The sequence below is a fragment of the Hylaeus volcanicus genome, chromosome 7, assembly GCF_026283585.1.
Source record: "Hylaeus volcanicus isolate JK05 chromosome 7, UHH_iyHylVolc1.0_haploid, whole genome shotgun sequence".
NCBI classification, from domain to species: domain Eukaryota; kingdom Metazoa; phylum Arthropoda; class Insecta; order Hymenoptera; family Colletidae; genus Hylaeus; species Hylaeus volcanicus.
The window spans coordinates 8,802,899-8,820,926 of NC_071982.1; the positions used below are offsets into that span (position 1 = coordinate 8,802,899).

The 18,028-nt window shown below is 31.6% G+C and overlaps 2 protein-coding genes across 8 annotated transcripts; one reads left to right on the forward strand and one right to left on the reverse strand.

Moving 5' to 3' along the window:
* Positions 1-388: 388 nt before the first annotated feature.
* LOC128879563 (rac GTPase-activating protein 1) lies at positions 389-5,007 on the forward strand. 2 transcript variants are annotated; one of them, XM_054128840.1, is made up of 10 exons: positions 389-778; positions 2,442-2,644; positions 2,709-2,863; positions 2,934-3,345; positions 3,425-3,594; positions 3,657-3,783; positions 3,855-4,087; positions 4,160-4,457; positions 4,531-4,706; positions 4,786-5,007. In XM_054128840.1, the coding sequence occupies exons 1-10, from the start codon at positions 694-696 to the stop codon at positions 4,844-4,846; spliced, it is 1,920 nt and encodes a 639-aa protein (XP_053984815.1). In that variant the 5' UTR covers positions 389-693; the 3' UTR covers positions 4,847-5,007. The 2 variants fall into 2 exon arrangements, with proteins under 2 accessions (XP_053984815.1, XP_053984814.1); XM_054128839.1 differs by having other exon boundaries at positions 390-778; positions 4,783-5,007.
* Positions 5,008-5,329: 322 nt separating this feature from the next.
* Positions 5,330-17,647, reverse strand: LOC128879562 (GATOR complex protein Iml1). Of its 6 annotated transcripts, XM_054128833.1 has the most exons (26): positions 17,189-17,647; positions 16,859-17,047; positions 16,301-16,685; positions 16,092-16,217; positions 15,536-16,007; positions 15,276-15,472; positions 14,914-15,197; positions 14,597-14,829; positions 14,299-14,514; positions 14,090-14,236; positions 13,866-14,012; positions 13,181-13,189; positions 12,036-12,253; positions 11,731-11,933; positions 11,483-11,657; positions 11,202-11,402; positions 10,142-10,237; positions 9,570-9,643; positions 7,731-7,838; positions 7,449-7,656; positions 7,274-7,382; positions 6,970-7,197; positions 6,541-6,701; positions 6,285-6,453; positions 5,876-6,192; positions 5,330-5,814 (listed from the first exon to the last, which is right to left on the reverse strand). In XM_054128833.1, the coding sequence occupies exons 3-26, from the start codon at positions 16,649-16,651 to the stop codon at positions 5,617-5,619; spliced, it is 4,647 nt and encodes a 1,548-aa protein (XP_053984808.1). In that variant the 5' UTR covers positions 16,652-16,685; positions 16,859-17,047; positions 17,189-17,647; the 3' UTR covers positions 5,330-5,616. The 6 variants fall into 6 exon arrangements, with proteins under 6 accessions (XP_053984808.1, XP_053984809.1, XP_053984807.1 ...); XM_054128834.1 differs by having other exon boundaries at positions 14,597-14,826; positions 16,859-17,647; XM_054128832.1 differs by having other exon boundaries at positions 16,859-17,647.
* Positions 17,648-18,028: the final 381 nt, after the last annotated feature.

Genomic DNA, 18,028 nt, shown 5'->3' on the forward strand with positions numbered 1-18,028 from the left:
ATAAAAGGTCTTATTTCTGATATTCTGGTTAACATTGTAATGAAACGTCTTCTACAAACATTTTCAACGAAAGAAAGGTGAGTATGTTAATAGTTTAAATACCTTTACTCTTTGGTGGTATCTTCATGTGTTAATTTCAAGCAAATGTATTTTTATCGGTACTCTTTCCTTCGTAAGAATTAATAATGGTTATAAAACATTAGAAACTTCGAAACAACTTCCCGTTGATCCGACTTCCCGCTAAACAGAGACCTGAGACCTGAGACATCAAGCGAGCTACCAAGGAACTTTGTCATTTCCATTCATCGAAACGGAAGCCACCTAGCGAGCAAACAAGTAATTTATTGAGGCGCCTTTCTGATTGGTCCAATTCAAATTGCGACGAAAAGCAATTGTTGCGTGTTCAACGTGTAACATGGTGTAACGTCAACGGCTTTATGGCGCGATATTGTGAGCGTTTATCGGGAAATGTAATTTAAAGAGAATATTCCTATAACAGAATAACTTATAACAGAAATGTCTTATGTGCGTTGTGTTATCAAATTTATGTATGAAAGTTCGATGAATCGTTGTTTGTAACAGTGTAATCGGTTCAACAGTGGAGTAATCTACAGAGGATCGTCGCAGGCTTTATTGCGTGATCCGTACATAAATATTGCAATTTCATTTGAATAGGTCTATATCAATTAAAAAATGACCACCTCGTTATCGATGTTAGCAAGCCACGATGAAGTGGTGCGATGTACTGATGTGCTCATAAATGGAGCTTGCGAAGAAGGTTTGAATTTTTAGTTATCAAGGAACTCACCCCCTACAATGTTTCATTTATTACACATAAGCAACACCCACATCTGTATTTTGTTAATTTTTCTTATATACAGGGTGTTAAAAAAGAAGCATTCAATATTTATATGGTATATAGGGCACACTGTACTGAGTAAAAAAGCTTTAGTAAACATAGGTCCAAAGGTAAACCGTTTCTGAGATATAAACATTTTTGTTTGCTAGTGTCATGATTGACTTACTTGCTTCCATCGCATCCGATGTTTATGTCAGTGTTTATAAATTGCGTTCTGAATGTTCCCATTCGAATGCCGATAGTAGATTTCATTGAGATTTAGTCAGTTGCGGATCAGCAATTTAGATATCATGAAAATGTAAAAGAGTATTGCGAAAATGTCAGCGTATTATTTGAATGATAAATGGCAGATATGCATTTTATGTATGGTCGTGGTAATGGAAGTGCCTTAGCTGCACGATGATACTAGCAAACAAAAATGTTTATATCTCAGAAACGGTTGACCTTTTGACCTATGTTTACTAAAGCTTTTTCACTCAGTACAGTGTGCCCTATATACCATATAAATATTGAATGCTTTTTTTTGAACACCCTGTATTTAATATATCTCACACGTCTGGGTGTTCCAAATTTACTCATCCTATCTTTGGGGAGATAACAATTTCCGTGGTGCCATGATTTAATCATATTTTTATTCATTATAATTTATTAGTTGAACCATGTCGTCAACTACGATTCTCTATTATGTTTAGTTTACAAGTTATATTTATTTAATGCTGTGCGGTCTAGGCTTTCTGATTTCAGTATATTATTGTCGAGCCTCAGTCGACATAGGTCTACAAAGGGTTAAAATTTGATATCACATTTCTTTGACAGAAGGACGATGACCTTTCTTTGAGGCTTTTGGTGTTTGACGATAAAGCTTCTTTACATTCTGTAAATAAATCATTGTAGCATACATAATCTCTTACTATTTGAAACATAATTCTATAACACCTTATCAAGTTAACTATGATCGGGGGCTATGCCTATCAAACCACCAAAGAATAATCACACCTACACAGTGAATCTATATGAATAAGTTTCAAAGCATACTTTTCTTTAATATGGTTTATTGGGAAATAATGCTGTAAACCGTACTTTTTTATTATGTTTAGTTTATGTATTATATTCATTATAAATATGATATTATCAAACTTTAAATGAATTTAACTTCTAAACTAAACATGATACAGAATTACAGTTTGTGGCATTGTTTATCCGATAAATTATGTTAATTAAAACCTTCAGGTTCTCAATCATAGATTGAACGACAATAGTTGAAAACTAACTTACTAGAATACAGGAAAGCCAAAACTAATTTATTATTAATGCAAAACTGATCTTATAGCTTAGCAACCAATGTAATCAAACACTAACACAATCCCGTAGCTCAGTGAATAGTGTAATCAAATGCAAAATGTATCCATACTCTCTCACTTCCATTTGATTATATTTAAAAGTGAATAACAAAACCAGAATGGTTGTCAACCATAAAACATGGTCAAATCATAGCACCAAGAAAATCATAATCACATCATATTTTTCGTACTCATTTTACTTGTACTACAAGAAAATTAAAGTATATTTTATTTCTATGCAGAATTTTTACATTTTGCTATAAATCAAGAGGAAATGAGGCAAAAATGGCTGGCATCGATACAAGAATGTCAACGACTCCATTCAGCCTTGGACAAAGCTCATCAAGAAGCAGCTGATTTGGATAGAAAATTGAGTCATGCAAGGAGGCTTTTAGATGAGGAAAAAAGAAAAAGACGGACTGTAGAAGAACAGAGAAACTCATTAGTATGTATAATATTTTATAGTTCTGTAATGTTTAACAACGTACATTCATTATTTTTTTGTACAGGAAAGACAAATTGCTATGGCCAGAGATCTTTTATTTAATGATGGTGGTAGGAATTTAAATGATGAAACACGAGAGAAACTGCAATTTTTAAATAATACTACACTGAATGGACGTCACAGTAATATCCACATTAAAGATTTACATCATAATGACAAGTGAGTCTCTCTGCATGTATGAAAACATTTTTTTAACATTTGTGATTATATTTAATAATTGTTATTTAAGATTGAATACTATAGCGGAGCTGGACTCCACTGGCTCTATATTGAGCGATTTAAGTTGCTTTTCAAAGTCTGAAGATGACTTAGACACCAGTATAATTATTCAACAAAATCAAAAGAAACGAGAATGGAAAGAACACAGACCCAGTGGTGAATATTCTACAAAGAAACGTCGTAGCACGTTACAAAAAGTTGCAGAATTAAATGCATCTGATAGAATAGTAGCTACAACTACTGTAGTAATGCCTAAAGAAGGTACTATCACTGCATCTTCTGTAATTGAGACTATACCTGGAGACGAGAACATAGATCCACAAGGTCCTCTACATAACTCGTGCAAAAGACATAAAAGTAGTGAACGTAGTAAATCGAAATTGACACCTGTCGATATGAAACAAACGCATATTGATACTGCTGTGAGTTTTTATTGCATATTTAAACAATCGATCATTATATTCCTTATATAATTTCAATATAAAAAGAATTACATTATAGCCTTCTGCGCCAAAAGCGGAAATTCTTACATCGGGATCAGATTCTGAGGGTGTTTTCAAACCTAGTCCAAATATAGGGGGATACACATTAAATACAAAATCCGCGAGAGGTCACAGTTTTATGTCAAAAACAGTAATTAAACCAGAAGTTTGTACACCCTGTGATAAAAGGTACAAACATATTTCATATAAAAATTGAGTAATTTAGATGTCTATAGTAAGTATTATTTCAGAATTCGTTTTGGAAAAGTAGCCCTAAAGTGTAGAGACTGTAAAGCTACAGCTCATACAGAATGTAAAGATTTAGTACCATTACCTTGTGTGCCCACTGGAAACACGCCTACTCTACGCGGTACGTCGGTACGTAATTGTGTCATATTTACAAATCTTTAAATTATTACGTAAAATTAGCATGATATTTTATTCCAAAGGGAACGATAGCAGACTATACACCTATGATTCCACCTATGGTACCATCATTGGTTGTTCATTGTATCAATGAAGTGGAACTAAGAGGAATGAGCGAACAAGGATTATACAGAGTGAATGGTGGTTTGACAGAAGTGAAATGTTTGAAAGAAAAGTTTCTTAGAGGCAAAGGAGCTCCTAATCTTTCCGATGTTGATATACCTACCATATGCTCTACTCTTAAAGATTTTCTCAGGTATGTTTGCTTACAAATTTTGTTCCTAATAAAGATGAAAGTAACACGGTTACATTTATTTTTTTGTTTAAGGTCGTTACGAGAACCATTAATTACAGTTGGTTTATGGGCTGACTTTGTTCGTGCCACTACAATTATTGACAAACAAGATGCCGATGCTGCTTTATACCAAGCAATTTCAGAACTACCTCAACCTAATAGAGATACACTTGCTTTCCTGATATTGCATTTACAAAGAGTTTCAAGTAGTCCAGAATGTAAAATGCCTATAAGTAATCTAGCTAAAGTTTTTGGGCCTACGTTGGTGGGTTATAGTTGTCAAGAACCGTCACCTACTTCTTTGCTTTCGGAAACGAAAAATCAAGTCGCAGTAAGTAATTCATGAATGATATATTTTAGTTCTAAGTAGCTCTTTAACAAAAAAATCAAATAATTTCTTACAGATAGTAGAAAGTTTATTGAAAATTCCGTCGGATTACTGGGCAAATTTTGTCAATCCCGAAAATTTAAGCAGCATTGGTACTCATAAAACGGTAGAACTAAGACATACACCGTCCACAGAGTCTCTACTTAAACGTAGCACTTCTCGCGGCTTCTTCAATACTCCACTTGCTTCTAGGTTTGTATTTAATTTTTAGCTAATATTTATTCGTTGGGTATATTATAATTATATGTACATCTTTGTGTTTCTACAGTAGAACGTTTATGAAGAGAAATAAAAAATACTTCGCGACACCTCCCTCTAAAGCAGGTTTCTAAGAAGATTAAATATATACTTATTATTTACATTGAGGTACAAATATTTCAAAATAATTATTAATCATTTGTAATTTGAACATAATAATTTCTTTCTACCAATATTTATTACTGTTCTATATCGTGTTGAAAAACTTGTAACATTATGATGCAAAAATATGTTCGTGACATGTATGATACAATATACTATTAGGTTACTATGTCAGTCTATTAAAAGTTCCAAAAATTAAAGTAATAATATATTATATATTCATTAGAAAGACTTTTTATATTATTAACAATAATAATATTATTATTTTTTAAATTAAGATTGAAATTTAGTTATATCAGATGATATGCATTACATGTGTATATACATATGTAAATGCTATGATATTCTTCGTTAACGTTCGTCCCTCTAAACAATTTTGGTTGACTAAAAACACAGATTACTTCACTTCGATATAACATTATTTTTTTCATTCTGCGAGTGCATCAATACACATATAAGTAACAAAAATTATAAATTTATTATTACTATTTTCGTAAAAACAACATGCGCCTTATGCGAACTAAGTAAACTCGTAAATGTATATCACAAACATTGCTTTTAGGTTCATTTGTACATTTTCTTTTTATCATAATAATAATTGTATCACAGGTACATGTTACATTTTAAATGGTTCTCTAACAATTTAGAAGAGGTACACGTTTAATTATGGCGAAAATAAATCCCGTTATTGATGTAATTCAAATATAAACTTATAAAGCAATACCTGTGTTACATTGACACATTAAGTTGTCCGTGTACATGACTTTTCTTTTACATCCCAACAACATTCCCAGAATTGTCTCAGTCTATTATCTCCATTTGAACAAAAATGCCTAAAATCTTGAATGAGCTTTTTTTGAAATAATTCATCACCGGTCAATGTAGATGACGATTTCCATTTTCGACTAAGCATATGATTCCATGACCAAAGAAATCCAATCTAAATGAACCAAAATTATTTCTCAATCTGTTTATTTGCAAGACGAATTAAAAGTACTTACCCTTCTGTCTATACTGTAATCATTTTTGTTTTTCCCACTAACATGTCTCGTAATATAAGCTTCATGTGGACTAGGCTGATCGGGGTGAACTGGATATCCTTTTTGTCCCGTATTTCGTCTTACAATATTAGTAGCCATTCGGGGACGCAACTTTGTATTTGTTGTAGAAGGAATAAGTATAAATGCATTGCCAGTCACATGCACATACTGGTGATCATTTTCGGTACTTTCTACTAAACATGGGACAAAGCCAAACCTTTGTACAATTGCTTCTTGAAAGAGAAATAATCGTTGTATATAGCTTTCTTCTTGAAATTCTATAATTAATATATTTTTTAATACAATATCCAAGTCAAACCAAAATCGTACGACGTTTAATTTTATATCAATATCGAATTGAATAGCAAACCTTCAAAAAGATGTTGTTTATTTGTCATAAGACACTCTGTATTTAGTGGTATAAAAATAGGCCCCCTTAAAGGATCACTTTTCAAAGTGAATGGTAGCGCCAATAAATCACTGGGAATAGGAACCATCTGAATCCCACACATTTGAGCCTTACGTTGCCATACAAATATCTTTTCAAAATAAAAGTTAATCCTGATAGTAACATCGCCAGAAATTTGATTGTAAAACAACATATAGTGAATAATATACACACTTACAAGATCAGCAACTATGCTGCCAGAAGATGCTACCCATTGCACTACAAGTTCGTAAGAATGGTCCACTTTATATATGGATTGATACCTTAAATGTCCCCATTCGATTCTGTCGCTTCTATTATTTATATCACTATCTAAATAAGTATGTTTGTATGGTGGAACTAGAAGAAAAACAAATTGGTGATGTAAATAGCCATGTTAGATAAAATTTAATCTACGACTACGATAAATGAGTATAGTAAGAGAAGAAGGAAAAAGAAACTTAATACGAAAAACTGCTGGGAAGAGTGCAATGAAATATGAAGAAGGAATAAGGAACTCAGAAAAGAAAATAGTGTATAATAGAATGCAAGAAAACTGAAAAAAAAGGGAATGTGGAAAAGAAGAAGAAAATTGTACGAATCCATGTGCTAATAGATAATTACTTACCGCGCCAATCTTTATCGTCTACGGAGTCTATTAAGTCTAAATCATCTTTAAGAAATGACGGTACATTTGATTCATCGATAGCATCACAACTAGGTATAGTTATTGGAGTAGATATCGTTGGAAAAATTCCTGGCGAAGTGGGCTCACACCAACCCTTCGGTGCTTTTATTTCCACCTCTACCCATTCGTTCTCAAAACTTTGCAAGTCACCCGTGGGTGAAAAATAATCTGTTGTTTAAAAATGAAAATGTTACAAAAAAATAACTTGTAAATTTTGATGCCATGCATGGTGCGTACTTCTCACCTCTTTGATTTTCTTTATCCTGTACTACATGGTATAAATAAAATCCTAGAATAAATGGTTTGGAAAAGTCACTGGAAGCATGGCATATTAATTTGTCTTGTATCATGCCCTAGATTAAGAGATATTATTACAACATAATCGATTACTTTCAAGTATATAAAGAATCCGTGCTTACATTCATAATGTTAATAGCACCTTCCACTGTTACTCCTCCTTCGATATGATTGTTTAACCACTGCACTGCGTCAGCGCTAACGAATGTTTGACTTGGTAGAGATGGATGTTGTGTAAGGAATCCTACACCACTTTGTGGCTGTTTCATTGCTTCTAGAATTTCATTATTTGGTGTGGTACTTTTTATCTTTGTTAACTCCATATTTGTACTGCGAATGAATTTTATATGTATTAATTAAATCCGTAAAACAACTAATTTAATTCACTTTAGCATTAAATCTACCTATCCTCGTTAGAATCAAATTGATCTTGCTGTTGCTCAAGCGAAAGGGGTAACACAGCTTCGCTAGCTGGTGAAACTCGACCTCTATCCATAACTTTGGAACCTGACCTAATAAAGACGAGAAACACAATGTAATTATGTATTAATTACATTTGTTGTCAAACCATGCATAAGAATAAAACGTAAAGCGACCAAAAAATTAAGCAATGTTCAAAATTGCACTGTGAAAAGCCACAAAATTTGTTTGCATATGCATATCATTTGCATTTATTTGAAACAGTAATTAGCATCAAGTATATCTTCAACCAATATGTATGTACATTATAAATATCATATTAGATTATATAACAGAATTTTTGTTTTATTACTACAATAATTAATGTGTACAAATTAAAATTGTATGTATTAGTATGCACATTAGAGTTCATATAGTAAAAGTATGATAGGGTGGATTTCTCTGGTCTTAATAGCCAGAGCTGAATGAAATTAGAATTTTTAGAAGCTGTATTGAACAAATGAATGTCATTAGACTCATGGATTTATTATTTATATTAATTATATTATATTCATATTTTGTATGTTTTATTAATATTTTGAATTTTGTTTTAACACTTTAGAACAGTATTCTTAAAATAAATTGATTTTTTGAAAGATAGTGTTCCTCTTTAAATCTCTCCAGGTCTAATATCTGATATGTACATACATACCCTGTCATTAATAGCAAATATTTAATATGAATTTTAAAAAATTAAAGAAGTAAAACCAACCTGTTTGGCACGTGGCGAGGAGTGTCGAGGCACGTGCGGGCAGTCGCAGCGGTATTCACTACATGCCTCTCCTGTACAGAGAACCCCGTCACTCCCTCACTCACTACCAATATTCTCTACTATACAGAGCATTTGTAGAATTACAGACATATATTTAAAAATTTACAATAATACACTTTTCTCAAATTCAAAATTAAATGGTACAATTGCTCCGTATTGCATATTTACTAACTGATGGAAAGAAAGATAAAAGCAGCTGAAAGATACAGAATGGGCAGTATGTACAGAGATTTTCTTAAACATTTACAAATACAATTTTTCCCTATTCTGATCGCAACCCTCTCAGAGTAAGACGCATTACAGGTACCTTTATACTTATCACCACTGTGAAAGCATGTAGAATTTGTAAGCATATTACAAAGCATAGATTTCACTCAGCATTCTTAGAGGGAGTTCTGTTTTATGCAACATGTACAAAATATGTGTAGAAACAAACTTTAATATTGCCACCTTTTCATAAACCATGCAAGTGTGCAGTTTGTTAAAAATGGTATGCAGAATCCTCAATAATGTGTCACATATTTGTTAAGAAATGTGTATTTATAGTATTATATTTATAGTATTTGTAGTATTGTTTTTATCAATAATCTTTTCTCCTAAAACAAAATTTGTTTAACATATTTGAATATAAAATTGTGAAAGTACTGTAGTAACTTCAGTGGTAGTAGAAACTATTGTACACTATGGTTTTTCTAAGATGAAAAACTAATTACTATTTAATAACTATAAACACAAACAAATAATTTAAATTCTAACAAATATTATTGTGTCTATCATACTGAAAGCTTACTTTTTTTCGTTGAGTATTATATCAAGATTTTATATAATTAGTTAAAAATCAATTTTGTTTAGTAATTAAATATTCACAACGCAAAGCAAACAAGCAAAACGCAAAATCATAAAATATCAAATCACAATGGTCCACCATTACAAAAAGGATATGCTACAAGCTATACCATTACATTTGTAAAAAGCAACGATGCCGAAATCATCAATCTAAGCTTTTTCAAACCTTGGTCTTGGTTTCTCTGGTAGACGATTGCTTCCAAGTCGCTCTCTGAAGGGAGAGCTGCCAATTAGACTGGTCTGAAAAGCATGATGAAGAGTATGGGTAACTGTAAATGTATGAGTAAGCTCGTGATCATGAAGATGTATATCGGGTTTGTTTAACTGTAATGACATAATTGTTAACATTATATATTTCAAGAGGATTACTAAATTATTTAAAAAAAATAAGAAATAAAACAATCGTCAACAATTTGCATTACATAAAAGCTTGCTAAATCATGTGCACATTCAAGGGAAATATCAAGCATGGTTGCATTGTTCCTTGTGGAGTATGTTATGGAAGCTGTCTGAATATTGTAAATAATATATAACCAAAAATAGAGTGATTAAATTGAATTGCAATTTAGTATCACTGAAAATGAATGGTGATGTGTGTATGTGTGTGTAGAGATAAAGATTTTGAAGTGTTCCTGATTGCCAAGAAGGCAAAATATATCTAGTTCGAAACCTAAGAACAATAATGATGTCATTGACACCTGGTTCAGCATATCGAGGCTACAGGATGCGAGGATATACCTGGTTAGTGAGGACTATCAGGCTCGTGCTGTGCCTGCGTCTGGTCAAGTGAGAGGCGGGATCTCTCGGGGGAACACCACCTAGAGTTGAAGGGTTCTGAAACATATCATGCTAAATACCCCTCCCTAAACTAACATTCCACTAATCTATTTGAATCTACTGTTACGTGTACATCTTTCGTGTAATTGTGTAATTTCGGCATTGGTGACCAGTTGGCTGTAATATTTAACGAATGTTACACCAGAGTAATTAGTTAATGGGTAATATAATGTTGCTATTTCAAAAATGTTATAATCATTATTACTTTAGTGCCTAAAAAGCTTATAAAAAAAAAATCGTGCTTTCTTCCATTATTTACTGGCTCATATGTTATTGCTTGGTAGGTATATATGAGTACGATTACACGGCCAGGATTTATACTAAAGTTAGCATCGATTTAAAAGAAAGCTGTTGGTTCCAACTGAGACGTTACCCGAAAAGGAAGCGAATTTAGTTGGTGCCAAAGTTGATAGACTTTTTTCTAAGGAGCAAGAATTAATGTTTCTCGATGTATAACGATGTTATAATTTAGACCATTCTTAGACGTAAATCTGGACCATCTAAACGTAGTCTATGTCTAGTGCACCATTTGGGGAACACACTAAACCTTACGGAGACACTGCACTAAAACTTTTACAAACGATATTAGAAAATTACAATTTCTGATATCAAATGAAATAATATATACTAAATAAATAAATATTCAAAAATAAATTAAAAGCATTGATATAAATTGCATTGTTTAGGCATTGTACATGAGGCATGCGACATCCAGTTTTAGAGTGCGGTAATAAGATATAATATGATACAAAGTAAACAATTAAACAAAACTTAATATTTGTATTGAAAAAATAAAAAAATAAGGTAACATAAGTAACCTTTTATATCAAACACTACATAGAACATTTTTCAATTTTGTCCACCTATATAAGAAGTAGTTAATTTATATCCGTTTAACAAACCTATTAATTGAATAATAAGATTATATTATATTATAAAGAAATTATTATTAAAAAATTACCCAATTTTTGTTGGGGTTCGGACGTCGTATTTTATTTGGCCACAGCTCGATGAATCGCAAAAATCCATCCATGAGGGAAACTTGCTCAGTTGCGGTTAGAGGTGTATATATGTCACATCTTGTTGATCCTTCTGAAAATTTTCGACTTGCAGAATTGTGTAAAGGTAGTAAGAATACACGAAATCTCCAGTATTTGAGAGCCTAAAAATTAACAAATTATACAGATATTACATGTATTATTTAATAATCTTTTTGGATGATATATGTACTTAAATTCTTACCTCTACCAACGCAAAATCAGTGTGACCCCTTGTACAAATATAATGGTCTAAATAATTCCAATTGTAATTTTCAAGTTTTTCTGTTGTAAAAGATACCCACGACACTTCATATGTATCATGATGTGGTGCATGAAATCGATAGAGGTAATGAATGTTGAATGGAGGATAAGGATGCCTACGAAATATGAAATAATAAACTATTAAATCTTCATACTTCATTGATTTTTGAATGCAATTAAATTGCTCACCTTGGTCGATACCTTGTAACTGTTATACAGTTATCAAACAGAGATATCTTGTGAAAAATTCTACCAATACTTAATAAATATTCTTTAGGTTCCGATTCTGTCTGCCGACCACGCATTACAGAACTTATTGTTGGGACAGCATTACTACCGGGGGTATTGCTTTGAGTCTTGTTAGTTGTAGGTAAGATAATTAATTGGAAACCCTTGACAACAAATTTAATATATTAAGATAGTTGTAAATTTGTATAACATGTATATGATAATAATTTTTAAATAGATATAAATGTATAATTATCTATACATACTTGCGCTAGTCGCTGCGACACTAACTCTTTGAAAACTTCCACAGTTGTTAAAGGTTTCTTATATATCGCTCGTTGTTGAGCGAAATCTGCGTTAACGTCATCTGGTAGAAGATTGTAATCTGATACAACATAATCGTTTTGCAAACTTCTTTTGTCTGGGAAATAATCTGTAGTAATGGGCAAACATGCTGGGATTGTCAATGACTTCCAATCAACACCTACAAATAAAGTATAGAATACAAATAAAACGAATAAATGTATAATTAATAAATACAGACAGTAGGCATCTATCTAAAGTGTTGTTACTTTCAAGATTAAATATACATTAGATGTAATTATTTGTAGCATCTAATACAAAAATACATATATGCATTGAAAATAGTGATTTTATTAGTATCAGGTGTGCTACCTTATGATCATACTAATTAAGTAAACATGCAATGCAAATTATATTAATTGTAATATATTACAATGAATGTTCAACATAATGAAGTACACAGTTTTATACCAGTATGAAGCACAACAAGCAAAATAGAACTCACAATAGAAGTATTAGATTCTAAACATATACATGTTGATGGATAGTTGGTGCAACCAAATTATATTGTAGTTTAACTGAATTATAAAAAAAGAAAGAATGTGCTAAGTTAATGCAAACGTAAATTATTGTATATTAGTAACAAATTCTATTAAATACTACATACTGCAAAAACTCATTACTAATAATAAGGAAACGTATACAGTAAGTAAAGCGATGTGATAAAGTAAGAGGTATATAAAGCAGATGAGAGAATGTTTGAAGAATTGTGAATCAGAAATGGTAAATCATAGTGTATACAAAATATATCACTAAAAACATATATATTTAAAATAGTGCAAAGTTATGAAATAAATAGAAATAGAAAATAATTAAAGTTTTTAAGTAGGTGTATACATAATCATAATACTGATAAGTATTTAATAGATCACTATTCATAGAAATTACTCTAGAATTAGAATTATTTTTTTTTCTAATGGAGAACATACATGCATAGAAGAATAGTAAAAACTAGAGCAATGAAGAATTAAAATTACTATAAATTTAATATTCTAAAAATAAATGTGTACCATAACCGAATCAACCACCAATAACGTATGGCGCTAACCTATGATTGCTGTTTATTATGACATCATAGTTGTACATCACACACGCGTCAATGCGTCCAGCGTTGGATCCCAATAAGACGCACCACAGCATGGAAATAAATTTAATATTATTCATATAAATGATCAATGAAATTCAAAAATAAATATGAACATGTCTAAGAATGAAAATACTTCTTATGCATGATGGTTTTGTGTTATTGTGTGCCAAACTTTCATTCAATCTATATGAAACAAATTTTTTTTAAGTATACACCAACTATTTTCATTCTTTAAAAAATTATATAAAAAAAAACGGTAAATTCATGTCTGTTTGGTATTAATTGTAAGCATACAAGCTAATTTAAAAGCATATTTTCTATTTATAAGTAATGAATATATTTTAATTAAAAAATTTGTAATATTACACATACGTTTTACCTATGCTTTTACTGTTCTAAAACAGCCAAGAAACATTATACTTCATATATAATGTACAATTAATATTATGCATTGTAATCATTGACTGCTGTTTCATTAAAAATTATTTCAGAACTTTTTCTTCAAACTGTAAACTCATTTTATGATAATTTGTGAATAACAATGTGGCTAGTATTGTTATTTGGATAAGTTATCAAATATCCTTTGCCGGTAGTAATAATAATCTATTTTCCCTGCAATGTTTTTATCAGGTGAACATATGCAAACCTGTCGTGAGTGCTGGTGTCCACTCTTGTTCACCAGTGGCACCCCATAACAATGTCAAAGACTTATTTCCTGTAGATGATACCGGATTTCCACTTTTATCACCACTCGATAGCGACAGATTTAGTCTTTGCCATTTATGTTTAGTATCTACAAAAAAAACGACAATTATAGTACTACATTATAACAATATTTAACTTATATAATTAATACTATAGAATACTAACGATCGTGAAATTGACTTGAGTTTGAAATTTCATTATGTTCCATAGGGGATCCGCTTATAGTAGAAATAGTATCAGACTGTGATTGTGAACACATCTGTGTTGGCACTGCTTGATAATGATGTTGCTGTATAAGCACACCTGTTGGTCCTGTACAGTTAAATGGGTTCAGTTAAAACAGTTGCTCAATCATTTTTTTTTTTATTATTTACCTTTAGGAAAAATGTGTGTCCATCTTCGTCTGTTGCTGGTAAGCTTAATTGTAACATGAGATGGATCAAAAGGGTTAATCAGTGCCCTGCTAGGTCTAATGATATTTGTTGGTTGTGATATTGTATTTGTTGGACTTCCAGCGCTACCAACGACTGGTCTAAATGGTGGTGATATCTCAGAATCTGTTAAATCGCTTTTCACTGATATTCTTGATTCTTTTTAGTAGGAAATTATTAAGTATTATTTTATAGGATTATATTTATACGTATATTCTACTGAAATAGTTCAAGTACATGCCATTAACTTCTCCATTAGATTCGCTACTAGCAACATCATCCATTCTATGCGGTATCGAGATTGCTGCACTTCTTGTTGTAGCTGCTGGGGGTGAATGTATGTCAGGTGGTGGATGATGAATATCAGGATCTGACATTTTTCTTTTTAGAAGTTTCAGTATTTGTGCATTATTATGTGTTTCCATGCTTGCAACACTTGTTTTTTTAGTTCTTGTTGTACCTCGTTGCAGACTACTTATATAAAATTTGCTTATAAAATTTTAAGCTATAACATTTGCTTTGTAAATCTTAGTAATATAACATGCATTTATGTTATACCTTGAAGTATGAACTGAAGGTAATTGAAAAACTTGCGCATCATATGCATCATAGTCAAATAAAGTATTATGTAAACATTCTCTTGGATCTTCCTGTAAAAGCTTATTTTTACACTGTAATTTTCCATTTTCTATTGGTTGTTTTGATACCCTTTGTGGAAGTTTTATACGAGGTATAAATGTCGAATAAGGAATTTTTTTATTTGTTGAATAAAAGCTGAGATTAATCCAGTGTGGCATACTATAGTCATCTGGTGCATTAATTGATGTATCTTTATTATGAAACTAAAATCAGACAGAGAATATTAATATACTATAATACTATTACAATATTACTTAATAAAAGTAGTGTATCAAGCATACCTTTAATAAAGGAACTGCATGTAATGGTTGTTCTCCAACGCACACTAAATCACTACCAACTCCATTATCAATAATTCTTTGTTTTGTAACATTTGTTAACTCTCTATCGACTTCAAAAACACCGACACCAGGTGTAATCACTACAGATAATTGACCAGTTCTTTCAAAACTACGATCTAAGTAATGTTTCTCAAACACTATAAGAGAATTGGAATAAGAATATTGGATGATATATTTAAGTATAGGAGAATAATTATTACCATTTAAAGACATGTTTAAGACTTCTAAAAAATTGCCTTGTGCTGCTGTTGAATTCATTGCTTTTGGTATAGTAACACCTGGCTTTTGATGATATTCTAACACAATCTTTTGATAATCTGTAAATAGTTTACGTAATTGTACTAATACATTACTCCAATCTTCAAATCTTTCATTTTGTACTACTACTCTATAGAAATCTTCATAGAATCTTCCCCTATAATCATGTTGTAAGCATTCACGCATATGATTTGGGAATTCTTCCAAACTAGTAGCATTATAAAATGTTCTTGAAAATAGAACTATCGTCACTTCATGATTGCTGCTATTTTTCTTCCATTTTTGAAATAAATCAGCTAAAAACCCATTCACTGCTTTTTCAAAATACAAGTCTCCATGAATGTCAAAGTCCCACATTTCTGAACTCATTTGAATGAAAAGGTATACCATACTTGTTGAAGAACGAAATACAACCTGAAAGTCATACTTGTAAAAAGACTATTTTACTCAGTACTATTTTATTCAGTACTTTATAGTATATTATAATTAAATGCGTACCTTAGTATCATTATTTATAACACCACAAGCAACACGATCACCTTGCGACCACATTTCATACACTTGACACCTTATGCTACCACCACAGAACTCAATTTTCTTATTCATATATACACAAGTGTTAACCTGAAGAAAAATTGTATGAATTATAAAAATGATAACATTGAAAATATCTAAATCTGTCTACAGAAGAAAAGAAGGTATTATACCAAGCTGTTTTTTAGGCGCCACATTTCACTACGCCCTAAATACTGATCTTTAAAAGTAAGTTCAACAGAATTTAAAGCAACATCGTCTGGATTTACAACATTCATGTAAACGTCCCCAAATGTTCTTAGTTGAAACATTGTTGCTACATTATTTTCCACACTGATTGTCTCCCGTCCTTGTAAATCATCTTTAAAAGATGTGACTTGTAACAACAGACGACTGAATTCAACTTCTGGATGATAGATTTCAACAACATCTCCAGTTTTTATACCTGGATGATCTTTTGGATTAATTATTAAATCTTCCTCGCTAAAGGTTTTTTGATGTACTATCAACTTATAAAGCTTCATTTTTAGCCCATTACTTTGTTGATAATAAGTTTAACTGTAATATAGGATAAAAGTAAATTATAGCAACTAAAATATAAACGAAAATTATTATACACTTCGTATTTCACAATGTGAAAATGTTATTTAAGTAAAAATATTTGTTCTATATACGTATGTATATCACTGAATATAAATACATATTTTACAAATAAAACTGAAACAACTTACTATCAATCAATTCAAACGGTACAAAAGATCTTCAATATATCCACAACACGTAACGTTTTTGAAGTATAATAATACATCTGTGTATATTATCAGATAGTTTATACGAATTTCAACACCCTTCCCTCTTTCAACTCAATTCTGTATCCGTATTGTCACATAATTAATTTAAATTGTTATTCATCATTTAATCTTTAAAAAGTTAGAATAAGTTAACACTATGCACAGGGGAGAAGATTTAACATAAAAATGAACATTCAAATTTCCAGTAGGCTTTATTCTTCAACATTTTTATCACGCGTATTTCTTTCATAGGAGAATGTAACTACCCACCAGTTTCTCCTATGCGATCGATATTGTTTGACTTGTGCATTAACTACATCCTGTTCAACTTTACATGTTAAGATGATAAAAGCACACAACGCATAACCGTAAACCTTGTAAAACATTGTTTTTCATGAAAGAAAGTAGGAACAAAACAAGAAAGAATAAACTTTCATGCTTGAAACTTAAAAGCAAGTATCGAAGATAAACGTTGTTTTGGTCACAAACTATGACAAAATATTCACATTCAACACAATTTGTCGATAGATCGTAGATGTCAAAATATGTCAATGTTACATAAAGTTCCATTCACTGCTAAGTTACATCAAGTTACATTACGCCTTGTATACGTTTCGTTACATCACTTTTATAATGCAGGGTGTTCCAAAAGTGTTGTAACCCCTTGAAAGGGGTGGTTCGGGAGGTGATTTGAAACAACTTTTTCCTTAGTGAAAATGTTGTCCGAGGTTTCGTTGAAGAGATATTAACGGAAAACCCCGACCAATCAGAGCGCGCGTATACCGTTGGAATGACTAGGCGTCCACGCTCATACGCTACCGAGGGCACTCCACCGGCATACTCGCGCTCTGATTGGTCAGTGTTTTCCGTTACTATCTCCTCAACGAATCCTCGGATAACATTTTCTCTAAGGAAAAAGTTGTTTCAAATCACCTCCCGAATCACCCCTTTCAAGGTGTTACAACATTTTTGGGACACCCTGTATAGCGATGTAGTTACAGATGGTTACAGACAGTGGCGGAGCAAGACTTACTGTAACCCAAAATTACTTACTCTAAAAAACTAGAGACGGCGTGCAAAATCACTAACAGTTATTTATCACAGTGATCG

Bases quoted from the DNA above. Each gene is read 5' to 3' on its own strand.
- LOC128879563 (XM_054128839.1), top strand. From the start codon at position 694: ATGACCACCTCGTTATCGATGTTAGCAAGCCACGATGAAGTGGTGCGA. The intron at 4,088-4,159 runs GTATGTTTGCTT...TTTTTGTTTAAG, and splicing joins ACTCTTAAAGATTTTCTCAG to GTCGTTACGAGAACCATTAA. The intron at 4,458-4,530 runs GTAAGTAATTCA...AATTTCTTACAG, and splicing joins AAACGAAAAATCAAGTCGCA to ATAGTAGAAAGTTTATTGAA.
- LOC128879562 (XM_054128833.1), bottom strand. From the start codon at position 16,651: ATGAAGCTTTATAAGTTGATAGTACATCAAAAAACCTTTAGCGAGGAA. The intron at 11,658-11,730 runs GTGAGCAATTTA...CATATTTCGTAG, and splicing joins GTTACAAGGTATCGACCAAG to GCATCCTTATCCTCCATTCA. The intron at 7,383-7,448 runs GTAAGCACGGAT...CTCTTAATCTAG, and splicing joins GTGCTATTAACATTATGAAT to GGCATGATACAAGACAAATT.